Raw genomic sequence first — 15,968 nt, 5'->3', positions numbered from 1 at the left:
TATTTTCTTGGTTAATTTTGCATCAGTAGTAAATGCAGAAGTATTTGTATTAATTAAAATTGCTTGCATACACTTCAAGTATGCTCTTTAAAGATTTTGTACGGTGCACATCTTTGCAAAACAAATGTTTAAAATAGCACTCCAGAGGGAAATCACAAATATTTCCAGGTTGAACCATCAGCAAAGATGTGAAACAGAACAAGACAGTTCACTTGTTCTTGCGGTTCATCTGTGGCAATGCTGTATTTAAATTAATCTGGAAGAATACATGATCCTCTTCTATATCTTAGATAAATACCACAGAGGTATTAAATATTAAAAAGAAACTCGCTTAGAGTAAATAAGACATTTTAGAGGACCTATAGACACTCTCAAAGAATGTTATCATTCTCTAATTAGGATTAGCATAATCAGTAATCACTCTCTTGAAATACAGAAAGAAAGTTTGGGTATTCTGATTCTCAGCCTAGAAATCTGGGCAGGATTTGAAAGTTATTTTTCATCAAATGCAAATTTGATATCCAATGTAGCCATAATAAAGGTATGCACATTATTTACAGATTTCCAGAAGCAAAATCTTGCAATATTCTACCACAAACATGAGAAATGCAGAAATAAATAGAAGAATATATTCAGAAATAAATAAAAATAATAGATTAGAAAAAAAACAGCTTCTTGAATTGCTTTTTTTTACTTCTAATAGTTTCAGGAATTATTGCCTTTTATTCTTTGCTGCTTGATGTTGTCATGCAGTGAGACTGAGAGGGGAACAGATAAAATGATTGTTCACTTTTTAATGTTCCTCAAATGAAGCCCAGCTAACTGCAACAAATACTCAAGTATTAAACATGCTAAAGAATACTTTGAATATATTAACCTCCAAATGTAATTAACTAGCTTTCATTTTATTCAGTAAGAATTTTTGAATACAGGCAGCTACTTCCTCCTGGGACATTAAAAAAAAAAAAAAAGGCACCTGATCAAGAGAAGGAATTCATAGAATTCCTAAGGAATGGGAGGGGAGAACAGAGGGGTGGCAGGGAACAGTGTGGTGGCCAAATCTTGGTAGAGATGACTGACAGAACAGTGTGATGGTCTCTATACACCGAGGAAGAATTTTAAGAGAAAACTGGGGGAAATGGGCTGCCATCTCCATCTGTAACACTGAAGACAGCCAAAATGTTTGACCCTGAGAGCTGCTGGTACATGCAGGCAAGAGCCACTTGTACTCAGCCTTTGCTGGGTAAATTCAGCTACAGGCACTTCCATTAATAAAGTCCAGAAAGCAGCCCAGAAACACTCAGCCAAGTATGAGTCTTCTGGCACAGGAGCAGTGTGGATTTCTGCTTCTCACCTTGATGGGGGAACATGTCACAACACATGCAGCTCCATTCATGTGCTCAAACTGCGCAGCATGGTGTTCACAGTGCACTCAGACTGACTTGTGCCATTGGTGCCCCTCCTGTGACCAAGCCACACACCCATCAAGGGAGCAGGGGATCCCACGCTTCACATGTGAGGACTTAAAGCACTTTTTGTTTTTTACCTTCTTTTTCAATACTGAACTTCTTCATAAGATTTTGTGAACGCAAAACCTTCTCAACGGATTTACTCAGTGTCTGCAAATGTAAGTTGTTAAACTGAAATTGCACTGGAGGAATCTGCAGCCTCTACGCAGATGGGGCTTTTCAAAGGCAATGCTCTTGAAAGGCAATGCTAATAATTTAGAAAGATATTTCTGTAAAATTGGTTAAATAAATTATGTATTTGGCACATGCAAAATAACGGCAGGAAAATATTTTTTAGAAAATAGCTCAACTTGGTTAATGTTTTGGCAGTCAGAGCAAACTTGAAAAACAAGCCCCAAATGGAGCCCTGATCTTGGTTTAAAACATCTCCTGATTCTGGCTTACTGAGAAAACTACGCTCTGTTCTTCCTCACACACCTGTGTTTGAAGTGAAGCATGAAAACAAAATGTTCTCAAAAAGGACCTGTCTAAGTTTTTTGCTGCAGGCTCTCTCTCAGTTCCATTGAGTCTTAGAAAATTGTACACAGCTTGGTACGAACTATTTTCAGCAGTAAGAAAAATTTATTACCCTTGTGGTACTTACATTTATCTTCCACACAAATTCTTTCTTTTCCAGAGCAGGCTGCCAGCTATTTCTCATCTCCTAAGTATTTTGCTTACAACCAAATCAGAACACTATATCCTTTAAAGTGTATGGTGGGTGTCTCTTCTTCAGGAAGAGAGGAATGCCAGGGGTGGGGAAAATGCTTTGCTACTTTGGAAAACTCACTTGCAGAAGGTTGTCTTTATGTTAAAAATTCCTACAAACTCAATCACACACAACTCAGCTATGTATTTGGCAGTCTGGGTTTCTTTGATTTTCTCACGTTCTGGCCATCAGCTTTAACTGCACTGTTTCACCTGCAGAAGATCATTCTGGCTTCACTAAACTGCTTCCTTTCCACAGATACCACTCAAAGGGCAAAGCAATAAGGAAAATTGCAAGAGAAATGCACTTTGTTCATCCATCCTTTGAAATACATGAACTCTTAATGGGGAGTACTCCTGGAGCAATTCAATCCTTAAATCACATCCTTTTCCTTTACAAATCATAGCTAGGTGAATTTGGAATACCTGACCTACAATTTAACTTACATTTCTCATCTGACCATCCTTTCTGCTGCACAGATTTCCTCTAAGATTTCCCAACAGTGAAACTTCTTGCTTTCCTGCAGGAGCCATCCTATTGCTACAACTTTTGGGCTATGAGTCAATGGTTATGAAATACAAATTTATAATGCAGTGAAAAGATAATCTAGGGTGTATGGAAGCCAAGACACTTAACCTGCCAGTGCTTTAACAGAAAGAATAGTGTCCAGTCAATTCCTTTCAATTTCTCATTAGAATTCTTGTAAAACTGAGTCAAAAAAAAAATCAGAAAACTTGCAGTATCAAATAAATATTATTTTTAAAAGCATTTTTCACCACTTCATACTTGTGCCTGAGATATTAACAATATACAATTCATTTATTTACATGTTTGTGCAAGCACAAAGGTTACAACACTAAGAAGACAGCAAAACCAGAAATTTGCAAGCAGCATTGAAAGCCGTCAAATCTACCTCAGATCTATTTTACAAAATGTTATTGTTTCATCTTCATATCTCACTTTCAAAAAGTTGAAAATAACCTTAGAAAAATGTCCTTTATAGGAAAGACCCTAATCAACATAATTTTTTCTCATGCAATTCCTATTGAAAATTAATTTGAAATTTCAAGAAAACATTTGAAAACCAGACAAGCATACACACCATGCAATTATGTACCTTACTAAGTTTTTCCATGTCTTGGTAGTATCCTGCTGCCTTTTTCTGCTCCTTGGCCACTTCTGAAACTAGTCTCATTATAGTTTCTCTGTTAGCTTTAGACTCCATCTCATGGACATTCACAGCTTCTTGAAGAGCAGCAACCTGGTCTTTTAGTGTCACATTTTCTTTACATATTTCAGAGACCTTGAGAAAAAAACCAAATATTACTATCTTTTTAAAAGCTCTTAAAAATTAAAAATATTCATTCCAGTTATATCTGCTCCTAATCATGCCAATAAAGACTCAATGTTTCTGGTGACCCCTGGATCAGACTTATAATTGTACTCTACTGCTCCTTTAGAAAAAGAGTAGAAAGACAGTTAAAACCATAGAATTATAGTCTCGCTATAAACCCCCACCTTAGCTAAATGTGATTCAGATTTGCTCCCACACAGACTTTATGATGTATTAAACAGGTGGAGAGCTACTGCTGCTGCATATCTGTGCTTGACATGAGGCAGGTCAGAAAACAGACCTTGCAGCTCCTTCATGTGAGGAGCAAACCATTCCAGCCTGGCTTTTTAAGATGTGGGCCTTTCATTTGGAACAAGAAAGCTGCAATTCATGTTCAAAACTTTTTAAGCACCAGAGGTTTGAGTTAGCAACAGATATTTCATTAGCACATTCAAGGACAGAGCCAAATACCTGGTGTGCTGACACTATGAGCAGCCAACACCTTGGAAAAATGAGTCCTTTCCAGGAGTATTCTAGGGCTGTTTTGGTACACTCTGCTATTTCCAATCAGTGGAATAGACAAATGTGGGCACTTCAAAGAGTGAGCAAAAAATGTACCCTGATTCCTGCTGGCAAGACATTCGTTAAGACTAAAACAGATCAATTCCGTCTTAAATAAAACCGCAATGTGGAAAAGAAGCTAACTAGATGTGCCAAGACCCCAGAAAAACTAGTTGCTAAGGTTTCCTAAGGGACAGCTTTCAGCACAAATTAGATTTCCCAACTAGATTTATTACTACTTTGTTAAAAGACATGAAAAAATGTTTTTTATAGCTCTAATGATTAACTTATTAATTATTAAAGCATGCAAGAGTGCATCTTGCGTGACAACATTTTTAGAGCATCTATTAAAATTTCAATGTGCTTGTAATATTATGAGGGCGTACACTCACTGGGATACATACCTAAATAATCTTGATTTATTAAGACTGTAATCTTACAGTCATGACATGGACATTATGAAACAGAGTTTCTCCAAATATCTACTGGGCTCCAAAGTAAAGAAAAATAGAGATCAAAGAGTGGACAGAAGATGAGTCAAATGCATAAAATTAGAATAAAATTACTTTCAGCAGCATTGATAGATGGTAAAAGAATATACAAGCAACTTTCTTTTCCTAAATGGAAGCTTAGTTTTTGGAACTTCAGAAGTATTCTGAAGAGAAATTATAAATTTATATTATTAAGTCTCAGAAGCACCACAAAGTTATTTACAGTATGTTATTACAGGACACAGAAAAGGTTGGTTTAGGGCATGCCATTTCAGATGTCTGTATTTAACGGTATGTCAGCTCAAGATAAGAGATAAGATCTAGTGCTACAGTTTACACATCACCTGTTGACCCCCACATTAATGTTTTAAGGAAAGCTTTTAACCAAGTATCTAAGCAGGGCTGTATGTGGGAACTGCAGGCTCATAAATTATTTATGCAGATAAGAGCAGACTGAGTTCAGTGAGGCCTATTAGTCTTCAGCACCTTTGAAAATTAGCCCAGTATGAAAAAAAAATCCATCTTTAAATGATAGCACTGTCAGCAAACCATAATTAAATACAAAGGTCTCTATTATTTGCTTTACTTCTGTGACAACTAAATATTTTTCTATTAAATCACTGTAGAGAAACATTTGCCTACACAATCACCTTCGATGTTAAATGTTCTTGTGGTTTCTCTTTTTCTCTGATGTCTGTGTCCAAGAATCCAGAAAGATGTGTAAGGAGCTCTTCATAGTTTTTGCTGATTTTAGAAGCTTGAGTCATGTTTTCTTCACACTCATTCAAATATTTACTAATCAGGCAGAGAAAATACAAACGTCAGGATGAATGTTCCCTGAAAAAGATTTCTAGGCAAAATAGATTGTCCCAAGACTATTGCTAGCTTCTGCATACCACCAAATGAATTTTAAGTTACATTTAATTCTCTATATCTGTTATGTTATACATAATAACTGTTGCTGTTGCCTTATGTGTAAACATTTCTTCATCATTGCTTTTGATAAACGCTAAAAAAAAAGATCTTCTATGATCCCAATCTCATTCTCAGCATAAATTTGAATAAAACACAAGAACTAAGTGACACAAATAAATAGTGCCCTCAAGATACTACGAGCAGAAAATGCAAGCAAAACCTTAGAAAAAGTAAGTGGGGGGGAGAGTGATCAACTCTCAGCAAAAATATGTGGAAAGCACTTCACATCCCCTCTCTCTAAAGAAGCTGACAGAGGTGATTAACAAACCTCAAGTGAAGAGAAGCCTTTCTGGACCAATGGAAGTATAAGACATCCAGAGTACCTGTGAAAGGAAGTTTACCAGCAGAAGCAGAGATGGGAGACACTACTTTGCTGTACAGTACTCTGAAGCACTACTCATGAAAGGGATGTATTTAAATAAGACAGCATCTAGGGGCTACCACAAAGATATTAAGAAAATGGAGCTTTTTGCCAGCAATTTCATCACAATTTTGTCATCCATTTGACTCAACAGGTGCCTATCATGTGGATGTATATCCCACATGAAACGTGTTCTCAGCCTTAAGAGCAGGGGTCAGTTTGTAAATACTCTACAAGAACAACCAACCAAATAAATTAGCAGTGAGTTCGATATAAATGTGGTTACATTCCTTCCCTTGCCAGGGACAAAGATGGGTCCAGCAAACAAGAACCACCACAGACTGATTTGGTAGGAAACAGAAAAAAAGTCTTGCTCATGCTGCTGAAACACACATCACTTATGAAAAACTACAAACAAACAGGTTAGCAAAGCCAGCCAGCCAACAAGAGCTCAAATCAACCACTAGTGTAATCCAAATGCCAACTCCAGTACCTCTCAGTAACACCCACGAGTGAGGTACTTAGTGGAAGAGTGCAAGACATGGTAGATTGGTGGTGGTAAATTTGCAAGACAAGCTTCCATTTGAAAAACAAGGTTTTTTCTAAAGCAAGTTCTTCACTCTAGAATAAATCAAGACCTGAGATGTAACCAAATGCATGCCTAGAGCAAATATTTTATTGAAACTCATTTGCTTATCAAAGTGTAGCACTATTCTCAGTTTTTAAGGTGGGTCCAGTAGTCATTGCTGGACTCATTCTTTTCCATGTCTGATTTCTTCTTCTCCCAGCTGGCAATCAAAGAGAGCATCATTCCATAACCAAAGAGCCCCACGAGACTCCAACAGGAGGTGCACAGTGAGTGCAAACACAGTACATTGCATGCTTATAAATCAGTAAGCAAAACAGACAGCCCATGAACAGATTTAACACATAACCTTAGGAGGGGCATCAGCACAGCTGCTGAAAATGCTGCAAAGTGAAAGAGTGGCAGAATAGCAGAGAGGAATGGAAAACATTCATTGCTGCTCTGGACACTGAAGAGGGCAGTTCCACACACTGCTGCACAGCACACACCGTGAGCCAAAAGAGCTCTGCCCTCTGCAGCAGACACTGTCCTCAGAACACCAGCACCCTCACAGCTTCCTCACCTCTGGGCACCTTCCTCTCCTCTGTAGCCCCAACAAAACTGAGCCATGAGAAGATTGCTGAACTGTTGTTGTCAGGAGGGATATATCAGAAGTGAAAAGGTGTTAGGCTCAGACATGCCATACATGCATGCCTATATGTCAGAATATTATATAAGATTGACCACCCCCAACTGTTCCGTGGCTCTAAGAAACTGAGGTATCCACTAACAAAACCATGCCTGCTGCTAAAAATAAAAAATCTGAAGTACAAAGCACTCATTTGATAACTTTAGGAATAATCTAATTACCTGCAGTAGGGCCGCAGAGGTGTGAGCGCCTAGAAAATAGGCAATCAGGTACAAAAAAGTAGAACACAGCTTTTTCACAGCTGTGCTAGCTCTTCAGAACTAATGAGCAAAGAGAAGGGAAGAAAAAAGAAGAAGAAAAAAGCTTTTGACAGTTCACACTCTAAAAATACCATGGCAATAGACATGTCGAGTAGAAAAGCACCATTTTCAATAGGAGAGGTGCACATCCTGGAAGCCAATCAGAGAATTCACCAAACATTTCTTACTGTATCCCCAAGGTATAGAATGCAAATGTGCACTTCATGAGTGCTGGCTTGCTCTTCCCTCTCATTAGTGGTTTCCAGTGAAAATCTTTTTTGAGCGCCTAATTAGGACTAGTCATGTGCCAGGCACTACCAGGGTGGCCAGAATGAGGGACTGAAGTTCACTGAGTCAATATATTGGTTAGTGTGAAGGGACACATGGAGCCATAAGCTGAGGATAACAAAAAGCTTTGGAAACAAACACTGCACATTCATGAGCAATCCAACATGTTTGTTCCTTGCAAATGAGCAGAGTCACTATCCCTGTATCTCTTCCCTTTTGCCAGAAGTCCAATGGCACACTCCAGGTGCACAGTGAACCAGAGCTGGGATTGGTAGAGGTGGAAATCAAGGTCTTTTTTTTGCTCACTTCTCTCTTGGAGCAGTCCCCTGGTCCTGATCACCACACATCAGCACAAACAGAACTGATTACACAAGTATTGTATGCTAAGGAGAGCAGCCAGGACTGCTCTGGGAGTGACAGCAGAGATTTATGCCCATAAAATTGATTGTATCACTTTTATGGCAGGCAAGTATGAAACAGTATTCCAGAAGTTTTCTCCCAGTGAGTTAGACAAGCAAACAGGATAGGTTTTTCTTCCCTTTTCTTCTTCTTCTTATTTTTTTTTAACCTACCAGAAATAGCATTTTAAAGACTCTTAGCAGCCATTATGTAAAACTGCACTCTCCAGGCAGGGCTTTTGGCAAATCAGCTGGTAATAAACAAGTGCACTGTAATGTTTTTTCTCTAAGTTTTAAAATTACTTAATTATTCACTTTTAATGCATAAAACCTGGCAGAGCTGTGCCAAACACTGATTTGGGAAATACAGGTAAACACTCACCTTGCTCTGATAAACACTCACTCCTTGCTTTAGACAGTATTGATGGAGTCAGAAATATTAGTCTGATAATGGGCAGAAAAATCCATTTTAAAAGTCCAGGTGTCTATTAAAAGGACTGACACTGATTTTGGAATTTAAGAGCTTAAAATATTTTCATACCAATCAATTTTGCTACAAGTCTCCAGCCTAGAGACACGAAACATGAGCAATTATGTAGAACTGATATATCAGTGCTCTGATACACTATGCTAAGAACAGTACAGTTAAAGGATACTTTATTTTATAAGTTCAATGCATTTCACCTTCAAAGTATAAAACATTCAAACCTCTAGGTATTGACTACCAACTCAAAACAAAATTCAAATTTGAACGCCTTCCACACACTCAGGCACTGTAACAGAATTCAGAACTGCAAGAAAGTCTATCTACCTACTTATTTTTCTATATTGACAAATGTACCATTCTGTCATCCCATCCAAAAAGAAGTTGTTTCTTATCTCGCATGACTCTTACTTAAGCTCTGCACTTTTCTCATGAAGCTCCTCCTTCAGCTCCAGGTTTTCCTTACATGCCGCCTGAGCTGCCAGCTCAGCCTGGTTTTTAGCGGCAGCGAGCACGCACAGCTCTTCTTCCGTCTCCTGGACTCGCGTTTGCAAAGACAGCAGGCGAGACATCAGCCTGGCCTTGTTTTCCTTATGGCTTTCAGCTTCAGCCTTCAGCTCTTGAAAGGAAGCTTCTTTAGAGACGATGCTTGACCTGAGTTTAAGCAGCTATAGATATAAAAGGAGAAAACTAATGAAGAATAATTTTCCCAGCTTGAAATAACCTGACTATATCATAAGCTTAGTAATGTGACAAGAAACACATTTCTATCGCTACAAAACTGTGTAGAGGGACACAACTTTACTTTCATATGGCTAGGAAAAATCAATGGAAGAGGTTTGCAAAAACAAAAGCTACTGTTGGATAGCTTTGTGAACTTTTCAAGATCACATCTTACAGGAAGATAGATAAGTTTATTTACTAATTCAGAATTTAGAAAAAGTCTAACTTAAGTTCTGCTGCACAACCTTAACTCATGTCTCCTATGTATCTGCATTACAGAAAAGTTATTAATACCACAATTCCCTCTTTTTTGCCTGCTGCCTGCCTGCTTCTAAATCTGGTGCTCAATTCCTTTGATAATCTAGAGCTGCAGGGAGTTGTAACAGCAAAGTATTCTGCTGTATGACTGTGGAGCCTTTTGACAGTTTGAGGAATATTCAGAGGCAAGTAAATTTTTGGAGTGTTGTGTGGTAGGCACCCTCTTCTCACCATATGCAAATAGTTATTTTTGGGTATGATAATCCAATTAAATGTAGCTGTATTTACACAGAAACAGCAACAGAGCCTTTTAAGGAAGAGTAGGATGAGGAAAATCACCCTCAAATGTTAAAGACCTCTTAGAAGGATGATGCTAGAGCTTTTCAAGAGCTCATGGAGTTCAGTAAATTTTTCTCTCTCTCGTTGTTAGAAATACCATTTTCCATTGAACTTCCATTTCTATTAGAAGCTTCTTTAGAAAACTGCACTTGAGGGAGGCTCACCAGACACATAAAATTTCCATATTATTTTTTCTGTTATTAGGAAGAAGTAATTTAAAGTGGACTTTTTTGTCACAAGAAGTGTTAAGGCATGTTTCAGCTTTCCTGACAATTCCGAAAAGCAGCAAGATGCAATCTGAAGGACTTCTGTTCTATCACATAAAATTAACAGAAAAATAATTTAGCCAAGTGAACCGTTCTTTATGGTGAATGACAGAACTTCTAAATTGTGGCAAACATTTTAAGGGAAAAATATTTAAGACATTAGACTGCAATCCAGGACAATGGGAAATTCACTCCTCTATTGGAGTCTTTCAGCATTACCAAACAAAGATACTCAGAGAAATTTGAGAGGCTGGTGAGCCAACAGAACAGCAACAGCCTTGGAAAAGGGAAGTCCTGCTTCTCCTCTTTCCAGCCACGCACGCCTGTCTTCTCCCTCGCACCAGCCCTGTGTTTGTCCGACTCCCCTACAAACAATTCAATAACAACCGATAGAAAATAGTTCACTTCTTCTCTTGCAGAGGAGAAAGAGAATCACAGAGCAAAGGCTAACACTGAGAAATCAGGTAGGAGGATCACCCTTGCAGCAGCAGCAGCAGAGCCTTCAATAAGCTTATGCTTCACATGCAAGCACAGCTTTATCAGACATTCTGGAGCAGCACTGAGTTCAAGAAAGCAGCTTGGCTTTTTCCTGGGTTCATGGGCTTCATTTCCATACTCCACCCTCCTCTTAGTGCTAGAAGAAGCACTTATATGGCTACAAGGTGAAATAAGATTGGCAAACTGATCTGGCTAAGAAGCAGCTCAGAAGGAATGGAATTATTTTTCAATTGCATGGACACAGCAGAGCACTGTAAAAATGACACATACATCTGTGCCAGCACAAGGGGTGGGGCAGTGTGGGGAAGGAAATGAGCAGCTGAAGGAACAATAGCGCTGCTTTGCTTGGCAGCTGGAAGAAGCTATGGTATCTTAGAGCGCTCATAACCTTAAAATTTCTCTGTGGTTCAACTCCCCATGTGATATTTTTTCATCTGTCCATTGTCTTTGTGGTCAGTTCCAATTGCAGAAAAAGCAAGAATAATCCCATATCATGTGTTTTACAGAGCACTCAGCAGAACAAGGCTCTGACCTCAGCTGGGTCATGAAGGTCTTTATTAACAAGAGCATGAACAGCTGCTTTCTTGACTATGCGTTTGCAAGCACTGTCTTGAAAAATCTATAAATCAGTCAGATGTTCTGGCAATAAAGCCATTCAACATTTCCAGTAATAAATTCTTCGTATGAGAACATTAAATTCTGTATGGCTTCTTAAATTTAAATAAATACATTTAAATTTAAGGCACCAGTTCTGGATAAATGTTAAATGTAGGGGAACCCTGCAGTAACTGCAGGATTAACTGATCAAATTAAACCTCAGCCAATGGCCACTTATGCCTGTAGTTCTGTATGTGAATTAATGTAAGCATTTCATGTCTTCTAAAGGCAAGTTTTACTCCACTTAAACTGACCACTGCCCACATTGCTGACTTCAATCAAATCAATTTTAACCAGTTATATGTTAAAAAAAAAATGCTTATGGAAATAAGGCAGCTCTAAAAATTATCCCGTAATAAATCCTCTCCTTAGAAACATCATCTATAGAGCAGGAAGAGAAAAAAGTATATGTATGTGTTCTTCAGCCTCTGTAGCTACAATCAACCTCATTAGCACAAACACAATTTCACTGGTGATGAAAGCAGAGCACATTTGGGGAACTATAATTTGAATGACAGGGAGACATGAGTGAAGATAAGCAGCTAGATCTTAACTCACCAGCAGGAAGAGGAGGATATCTATCTGAACATTTGTACGACCACAATTTAATTAATTTTCAGGTTTAATATAAACATATTGCACTTAGATGATTATAAAAAGCTACACTGCTTCAAATCTTCCAAATACAAACTTATAATCAATTCTTTATCTCAGAAGGAAATAAAGTAAAAATCACACAGACATTCTAAAAATAAAAACCCAAAAGTTCTGTAAGAAAAGCAAGTTTCAGACTTTCTGCAAGCTTTCTATTCTTTACATAAGGAAACTGCAAAATATCCTCTAGGTCTGAAGAAGGATTTGAAATTATTTTTAGATGGACCTCTGACTGGGCGCAGTCATACTTCACTGAAAGTGCTGCAAGTTCACTTTGAGCAGTTTCAGCTGCAACTCGATAATGATTCATCTGCTCTCTAGTGACAGGAATATCCAAAAGAACGTGATCATGAGATTCCTGTGAAGACAGAATGAATACAAGACCTTTAGACATCACATTTTTTGAACATTTCTGCTTCAGTGCTTTTTTGTTTGATCAAGCTGCTCCAGGGCATTACTCCTAATGTTGCAGAGTATTATTCCCAGAGTAACACACACTTATTGAAAAATAGGTTAAAGAGTCACTTTTCTATGAGTTTCCACCTTCATCTCCAAGTTCAGCCACCAACACCAGTGCTAAAGTAAGACAACAATCCCATGACCTCCCACTGTTTGCAGCTCTGGCTATTTCCAGCAGTTTCTATATATTTGTAGAAAAGGTCCCTTTTCTACAAACTTATCTAGTTACTCTTTCAACCTGTAAAACTTTTAACCCAAAGGGAGTCCTCAAAGGTCTCTTATGCAAGGAATAACTTTGGATTTTAGACCCTAGTTATACCGCACACCCCCTCATTTTTCGTTCGGAAGAAATGTTGGAAAAAAGCAATGGCTATCCATCTTCTCTGTGCCACTCATGATTTTTCAGATTTCTATCATATCTCACATCCACAGTCTCTCTACCAGGCTGAAGAGCCCATGCCTACTCAGACACTTGTATCTGCTCCTCCAAGTCACTTTCTGGCTTGCCATTTGCTTTTTTACTTCTAACCTTTCAAGGTATAGAGGTCCTTTTGAACACCATCACTTGGACACAACTTCAGCTTTCTGACTGATGCTTTCTCATCCCCAGCCATCACCATAATGACTACCTTTCATTCTTTTTCAAGTTCTGATTCCATGGCAAGCACTGCCTCTGTCTTTCTAGTACAGTCTCCTTCACACCACTTGTACAACCCTTTAGCTGTGCCCTTTAGATTCTATAGTAGGCTTTCGCCTTTTTGAGATGTTCTGCTCTTCTGCAGTAGAGCAGGAATGTGCTGGATTTCTTGGCCTTTGTTACTTAAGTCTTTCAAGGTGAAAATTCAGACCTGAAGTCTTAGTAGAGTTTCATTAGACAGAACTTTTTTTTCTTTTTTCAATCAATAGTAACTAAAACTGATGAAATATAACCTCTTCAGAACAGAAGTAAGTTTAGGCTATGCTGGAAGCACACATGGCAGAGAACTGAACATAAGATTTGTTCTCCATCAGCTTTCACAAAGCACTGAAACAAAACTGCAATCCTGGTAAGTTTGGGTATGAATTACAAAATGCAATACACCCCCAGATAATGACTGCTTTTGGGAAAAGGGACTGCAATGGAGACGAAGACATTTCTCTTCCTGTTTTATTACATCAGCATCAATTTTCAGGCTGAGATAAATTACAAGTTCAACCCCTACCCATTTCAAATAGGAAAAAAAATCCTGAAGAACTTTCCAAATATGTGAACATGTAGTAAAATAAGCATTTACCATGCAACACAGAGAGAAATCCCTGAGGAATAAGGAAAAACTACTTGCTTAGACTGCAGCAGAAGATAAATCACCTTGGATTAGTTGCTATAATATCACCAGCTCTATTCTTTAATCCTTCTTCCCTGCATTGGTTGACACTAGATAAGACCCATCAAGTTTAATTGCGTTCATCTCCTTCAAAGACACTCAGCTGTGCTCTTCCCCAAAGGAGTTGCCACTCTCATCAAGCCAGACTGACACATGCAGAAAACTCACAGCCACATAGAACACAGCACATTATCTTGGAGATAAAAGGGCTGCTAATTTTCTCAACACTTTATCACTGTTCTGAGGGAGTGAAGGAAAGCATGTGCCATCTCCTTGCCACTTTTGTCTTACTTTTGTTTCACTCTGCTTGTTTCACACGTATGACCACATGAAATTCTTTTAACGTAGAGGGCATTTTTCCCATTCTGTAGTTCACCAGGCTGCAAACCATGGGTGGAGGTTGCAAACAGTAACACTGGATATGATGGTTATGTATGTTATTACATTTGTAGTACTGCATGAATGTAGGTTTTTCTTTTTCTTCCCAAAAAACCACAACTTATGGCTTCACAGAAAGAAGGAGTATGTATCAAAACTGGTGAAATAAATACATTTCAGAGCATAGCTGAAGAAAAGAAGCCCCTATTCAGCAGCAATAATCAACGTAATGGCTTTAGAGCTGAAACTTCCAAAATCTATGCATTTCATACAAATTAGATTTTTAAATTATGAACACTTTAAAGATGCAGCTACACATCCAGAAGGATTTAAAAGAAGTTTAAATGAAGCCAGGTGCCAAAGTCAATGGCAATTACTGCTTGACTCATCTACAGTTTTAGTGAGATTTACACAGGCAGATCTCTGCATCCTCCAGTGCCTTGGTAAATATAAAACTAATCATGGTGGCACCACCCTATCATCATACTTTTAGCAGGAAACATGAATGCTCTAAAATTAATAGTTTTCTATATTTCTGGGTTGCCATCAGCCAATCACAAGTCTGATCTTTAATCAGACCTATCCAACAACTCAGTTAAATTGGGATGACTTTACGATAGGGATAAAATTTGTAATGCAGATGCAGCATTTTTCTATCCATGGAAAAAATCAGATTTCTAATTTTTCTTGAGTATTATGTAATCTGTACTGATTTTTGTTGGAAAATAGTGAAGTGTTAAAAGAATTAGAGAGAGTAAACAGAGGAAGTCTTAATACATTAATACTCAATCAGCTCTAAACAACCTAGATTTTGGGTGTTTCTCCCACTCACATTAATCTTTTTACACTCACATTATTAATCTTTTTGATCTCTTTCCACTTACCTGCAAGAAAATGAAGCTTTCATCTAACTTCATATGCTAAACAAAAGCTGAGCCTATATCTACATTACTTAAGGGCAATATCTACTTAGACCTTCAGATTTATTAGTAATAGGTGTTCTTTAAAAGATCAACAATATATGGTGATTTTTGTTATTGTTGGCCATTTTTTCTTTGACTTTTCTAACCATATAACTGCCTTTATCTGCCAGCCTTTATTTGGAAACCTTCATTTGATTCAGAAACAACAAAACTACAGCAATGTTCAGTAGTTTTATACCTATCCATGTACTTTGAAATCAGCCAACCGTTAAAGTCACTCACTCCCATTCTGCTTTTGGCAGCTTGTCTTTAATTTCCTGTTGTATTTCCTATTTCAATGCTGCCAAGTGCACTACTGCTGCCATTGCCTGCACACAGCCCTGACCCCTTTCCCAAAACACATAATTTTAAAAAATCTTTTTGGAAACAGAAAGCCCCCAGTAGGCATTTAAACTCCCATCACCACCCTGAGTGACTTGTCAATGCCCTGCCATAGATTGTGCTCAGGGCAGGGATTTCTTCTTCCCATTCCCAAAGAACCAAAACACATCAGGGTTGACATACCAAAAATGATGACTCACGAACCTTTGTTGACTTCATTCTTCCTTTGTTTCTACAGAGCAAGTGGGAGGAAGAGAGGAAAAAGGTTAAAAATTATATAGATTTGTAATATGATGGCACATGACAGTACTTTTTCACCAATATGCTAAACTGTATCATAGGTTATCATCAACAAAGTTGGGCATGAAAGCAGAACACCATGGGAAAGTTTCTCTAGCAGCCTGTGAGCTTTGATTGTCTCCACAGTATTCAAACACACATCTAACC

The 15,968-nt window shown here is 38.1% G+C and overlaps 1 protein-coding gene across 1 annotated transcript in view; it reads right to left on the bottom strand.

Moving 5' to 3' along the window:
* CCDC170 (coiled-coil domain containing 170) overlaps nucleotides 1-15,740 on the bottom strand; it is a gene marked incomplete at both ends in the record, with an annotated part of 29,306 nt that extends 13,566 nt beyond the window's left edge. The window contains 5 exons of the mRNA XM_084201539.1: nucleotides 3,335-3,520; nucleotides 5,253-5,397; nucleotides 9,033-9,289; nucleotides 12,243-12,374; nucleotides 15,705-15,740. Of these exons, the coding sequence (XP_084057665.1) occupies nucleotides 3,335-3,520; nucleotides 5,253-5,397; nucleotides 9,033-9,289; nucleotides 12,243-12,374; nucleotides 15,705-15,740 (756 nt within the window). The remainder of the gene's footprint in view (nucleotides 1-3,334; nucleotides 3,521-5,252; nucleotides 5,398-9,032; nucleotides 9,290-12,242; nucleotides 12,375-15,704) is intronic.
* Nucleotides 15,741-15,968: the final 228 nt, after the last annotated feature.

This window comes from Fringilla coelebs (genome assembly GCF_963513975.1).
Source record: "Fringilla coelebs genome assembly, chromosome: 3".
NCBI classification, from domain to species: Eukaryota; Metazoa; Chordata; class Aves; order Passeriformes; family Fringillidae; genus Fringilla; species Fringilla coelebs.
The sequence above is the reverse complement of the archived record's forward strand: the minus strand, read 5'-3'. Positions and strand labels throughout refer to the sequence as shown.